Source organism: Asparagus officinalis, chromosome 7 (genome assembly GCF_001876935.1).
Source record: "Asparagus officinalis chromosome 7, Aspof.V1, whole genome shotgun sequence".
Taxonomy (NCBI): Eukaryota; Viridiplantae; Streptophyta; class Magnoliopsida; order Asparagales; family Asparagaceae; genus Asparagus; species Asparagus officinalis.
In genome coordinates, this window is record NC_033800.1 from 71676854 (window position 1) to 71681909 (window position 5056).

A 5056-nucleotide genomic window follows, 5' to 3' on the forward strand; every position below is an offset into this window, starting at 1 on the left:
AAGCTATAATAAAAAAAAAAAGATGATCACGGCTCTCTAAACTTCCACCAGAGCATAAGCAACAAACATTGTCACTTATAATGCCTCTTCTTAACAATCTGTCATGGGTGAGCAGTTTGTTTTGGACAGTTAACCAGCATATAAATGCATGTTTTGGGTAGCATCTCTTATCCTACACAGTGACATGCCATGGAACTATAAATGTAGCAGGGGACATGGCTTGATATACTGTAGAAACTTGTATTTTGGAATTGATTGTACAGGAGTTTAGAAGTTGTATTAGATTCTCCACTCCTCCACAGTATTGAACTGCTTTATCTCTGGCTTTCAATAGTTATTTCCACATCCAGGAATCTCCTGATTTTACACTCACATTCTAGATATCTCTACGTCTCAAATAGGTTCCATGAACCCATCCGATCCAGAGAGACTCTTTATTGATATGGATATGCCATAGTATCTTTAAAGCAGCTGCCAGGTTCCAAATAGAGACTGAGAACACTCCTAATCCACCTTGCTTCTTCCCTTGACATACTCTTGCCCAGGAGACTAAAGGAGTTCTGGAAGTGTGATCAGATTTACCCCACAAGAATAGTCTGCATAATTCTTCAATTTTACGGGATACCTTGACTGGCAAAATGTAATTTGAGGTCCAATATATTTGTATGCCCAAAATGACACTCTTTATGACTTGAAGTCTGCCCGTATAAGTGAGATTTTTAATTTTGTTCCATGTCTGGAATTGATCAATTACTTTGTTGATGAGAGAGGTGCAATCCTCATAAGTAAGTCTTTTGCAAATTAGTGGAACTCCTAGGTATCTAATAGGCAGTGTACCCTTCTGAGAAATTTAAGAGATGCTTTATATTGTCCTTGATTGTGTCATCAACACCACCAAAATAGATAGAGCATTTATGCTGATTAGCTTCAAGCCCAGAGTATCTTACTGAACTTTTGAATGATTTGAAATACTGCACTGAATATAAATCCCCATAGCTGAATAAAAGCAAGTCATCGGTGAAGATCAGGTGAGTGATTTTGAGTTTGCTACATTTGGGATGATATTTGAAGTCCCTGTCATTTCTCAGCATATCAAAATTTCTGGATAGGTATTCTATACCCAATATAAAGAGATAAGGAGAAAGAGGGTCTCCTTGTCTCAAGCCTCTCTCACCCTTGAAGTATCCATGAAGGGATCCATTGAGGGATATGAAGAATTTTGGATTAGATATGCAGGCCATGACCCAAGTAATCATCAGTTCAGGAAAACCCAGCCCCTTAAGCATTTCGTGAATGAATTTCCAACTGATAGTATCAAATGCCTTTTTAATATCTATGTTTAGCATGATTCTGGGGGACATATGCTTCCTATTATAGCCTTTAACTAGCTCATGTGCTAACAAGATGTTACTTGTTATATATGCCTTCCTTTAATAAATGCATTTTGTGCTTCATTCATCAGAAACCCAATGACAGTCTTAATCATGTTGGCTAAAATTTTAGAAATGATCTTGTATAGGCAATTGCAACAAGATATGGGCCTGAAATCTGAGGGAGTTTTGGGGCACTTCACTTTGGGTATAAGAGTTAAGGAGGTTGAATTTACCACACCCAGTAATTTGCCTGTTTTGAAAAAAAATCCTCAATGGCAAGAGTGACATCCTCACCTATTATTGACCATGTAAATTTGAAGAATAAGGCTCTAAAACCATCTGGACCTGGGGACTTATTATCAATGAATAGAGTATTTAGTAGTTGTTACTTGTAGTCAGTTGGTAATTAGTTGCTCCTTCTAACCTTCTATTCTCTTTCTTTTAAATCCCCCCCAGTGACTAACTTTGTCATGTCTTGTAATCAAAAGTGGACACATTATTGCATCGTCAATTACCTCTTTATGTTTGCTTTTGAGTTTTGGAAATCTCTAGGCAATCTAATAAGCTGAAGTATGGAAGAAATGATGCCTTTCTTCTGTTGTTTCAACCTCAGTTTCAATTGTGGAGTTATATCTTGATAGAAAAGCTTTCGTCTCTTTATTCATCCATACCTTTATTCCACAATTATGTTGGCAGTGCCAGTGCTTAAGGAATAAGCTGTTCATTTTGATCTTCCTTTTCCAATCAACTCTATTGAAGTTTTCACCTCCAAGAAAGTAGTCAGAAGTTTTCGCATTCCTCTTAAACCATCTAAATCTCTTGGTTAATGATTCCTTTCCTTATATGTTTGACTATATTTTTATCTTGATTTTCCCTTTGAAGATTACACAATATAATTCGACTACACCATTTCAATATATAATATATGACTTAAATTTCTTCCCCCCACCTATATCTCTCTCCACTCAATCTTTTTTTCTGCAGTACTTTAATTATAAACATTATTAACAGTGCAGTTTGAGGTGTTGACATTTGCACATGCATGATAGAGTATAATCTAACACAATAATTGTGCACACGCGATGTCCTTTGATTTATTCATTATATATATTTATATGTCCCATGTTATTCTTGAGTGAATGAGGAATTAATAATAATAATAATAGTAATCTTGAGGTTGAGCTTCCACGAACTCATATACTTGTGCCTAGGGGAGAGGGAACCTCGATCAACATCTAATCGAAAGCTAACTCTACCTACTTCTGCTACCTAGAAATTATTTTTATATCTTCTATGTAGAAGATATATATTCTAAAACCGCAAACAATAAGGAAAGATATGATCTTCTTGGACAGTATTCACATAGTTTTTGAAATAGGCCGTATTATTGTTCTCACCCATGACGTAACCATAGAACGGAATCACTATAGTTGTTCCAACTGCTCTATTGGCTAGTAAGTATTTTAGAGTTAAAAAGTGATCAAAAATCAAAAAATAAATGAAAATCAAGTCCTAAGTAATTAAAAGACGGAATAATAATAATAATAATAATAATAATAATATATACTATCAAGAATGTTACCATGTTGGCTTGAACAAACTTCTCTTGGTTCATACGTCCCCTGCTGGCATCTAAAACTTGAGAGTTGAGTATTCTTCCGTAGTGTGTCAAATTAGTGAGGTTTTGAGATGTACAAATTTTCAATAATCTTTTCTCATTTCAATGTCTTCTACGTTCTCTCTTAGGTTTCATTTCCCGAAGTCCTCACGCATTGTTTGTCCCAAAACACTGTCAAAATTAACTAGCCAACGGAATCTATGGCTAAACTATTTAAACCACCCAAGCTTTTCCCAACTTCCCAATGTGGAACTAAACCACATTGAGGTGTCACAGGTATACTTCTTCCCAGCTACTAGAGAGGCTAAGGTAGCAAATGAGCTTTAGTTCAGATGTTACTTACTGACTCTCATTTTTATTAAGCGATACATATATGGTAATTCTTGGCGAAAAATATAACCATTGAATTATAAACTAGATTTGCTCCACTTTGCAATGCTCCAAATAGAAATGCCAAAGGCTAAAATTTCAGGAAATGAGAATGATGGTTACGTATCAATTCCGAGTCTCAACCAGCGACAACTCTGATCTATTTATTCAGATGTGTCAGCCACACGCGTGAGATCTACACGTGTTATCCTTCCTGATAAATTGCTGTAGTACACAATGATTTCAAATACTAATTAATTAATTTGCTACAGATATATAAATCTCAATTATTTTGGTGTTTAATAGACTAGCGAGAGAGATGATCTATTAATTAAACTCAATTACATGTGAAACAAAAATGCATACATTGAAGCTGTTCGCATCTAATTAACAAGAGCATTACTAATATACAAAACATGTTTTTGATTGGAACGACATGAATTATCTTCACTTTAAATTTTTACAAAAAGAGAGAATATGAACTCCAAGAAAAATGGTAGGGAAAAAAAAACCCAAAGACTCCATAAAAGGATCACATATTCAACATGTGCCTATGCATCGATCATTGATGTCTTTAGGAACTACAAGGAAGACAAAACAAATAGTACTTATCTTATCCGTATAGCAGATCAATATGTAAGTGAAGATAAAAAACCCATCTTTAATCACAACCATTACTTGATCATAAATGTAATTTTAAATGCATCTCAAAAAAGGAAAAGATACAAAACCAACGTAGTAGGAAAAACACACAATCAATTTGACAAGCGCTGGACCACACAATTGCACAAGCACAAACACAAACAAAATCAAATGATAATGCCCAACAAAAACAATAGGCATCCCATGTATAAATATAAATATATATATATATATATATATATCTAAAAAATATATATCTGCTTGCATCGATCAACTTCTTAATTAATTTACACACTTACACATATGAAACCTATGTAGGTGATCAAAAGGAACTCCACTTCCGTTTCTTGGAACCCGACCTCCGGGAAAACAGCTTCTCCAACTCTTCGGAGCTCACTTCCAAAAAATCGAACTCCGACAACCTCCTCCTACACCCGGAGTTATAACTCCTCGCCTTCTTCGGCGCCGGAGGACAAGTTAACGGAACCGAGGACAGCTTACTCTCGTTAGATGTTGGTGTCCTACATGCTTCCTCAGTATCTTCTGCTTCCTCCTCCTCCTTAGCTTTCTCATCTTGGTTTGCCGACGGTGACTGAAGTCTCGCACGATCATCCTCAAGAGATAACGGTGGCGGCGATGGCGATGGCGATGCCGATGATGGAGTGAGCTCTTCCATAGGTTTGGAGGTCATGAGAGAGAGGAAGCGAGAGTAGTTAAAAGGGAGGTAGGAGTTTGGCTTGGTTGAGAAGGAATAATAGGGGTCTTCTTTCTTTCTTTCTTTTTTATGGAGGTGGAGTCGTCAGCCGGATAAATATTCTTGACTTCTCTATTTGTGTTTTCTCCTTTTGTGTGTTGGCCAACTCGGTTATCTTTCTTCTTCTATTCTTGCTTCCAAGTTGATTTGCTCGCACTTTCTACTTTTTCTTGGGATGGGCCCTTTTGGAAGGTATTCTCGGTAATAAGTTGTACCCAAGGAGATATCGGCATATCGTGTTTCATTAATTGTTATAGTGCATATGATGTCATTAATCATTTATTATGTTGTTTATGTTCT

The 5056-nt window shown here is 36.1% G+C and overlaps 1 protein-coding gene across 1 annotated transcript; it reads right to left on the reverse strand.

Moving 5' to 3' along the window:
* On the reverse strand, window positions 822-1286 carry LOC109847328 (uncharacterized mitochondrial protein AtMg01250-like). The gene has a single exon (XM_020416564.1). The coding sequence runs from the start codon at window positions 1284-1286 to the stop codon at window positions 822-824; it is 465 nt and encodes a 154-aa protein (XP_020272153.1).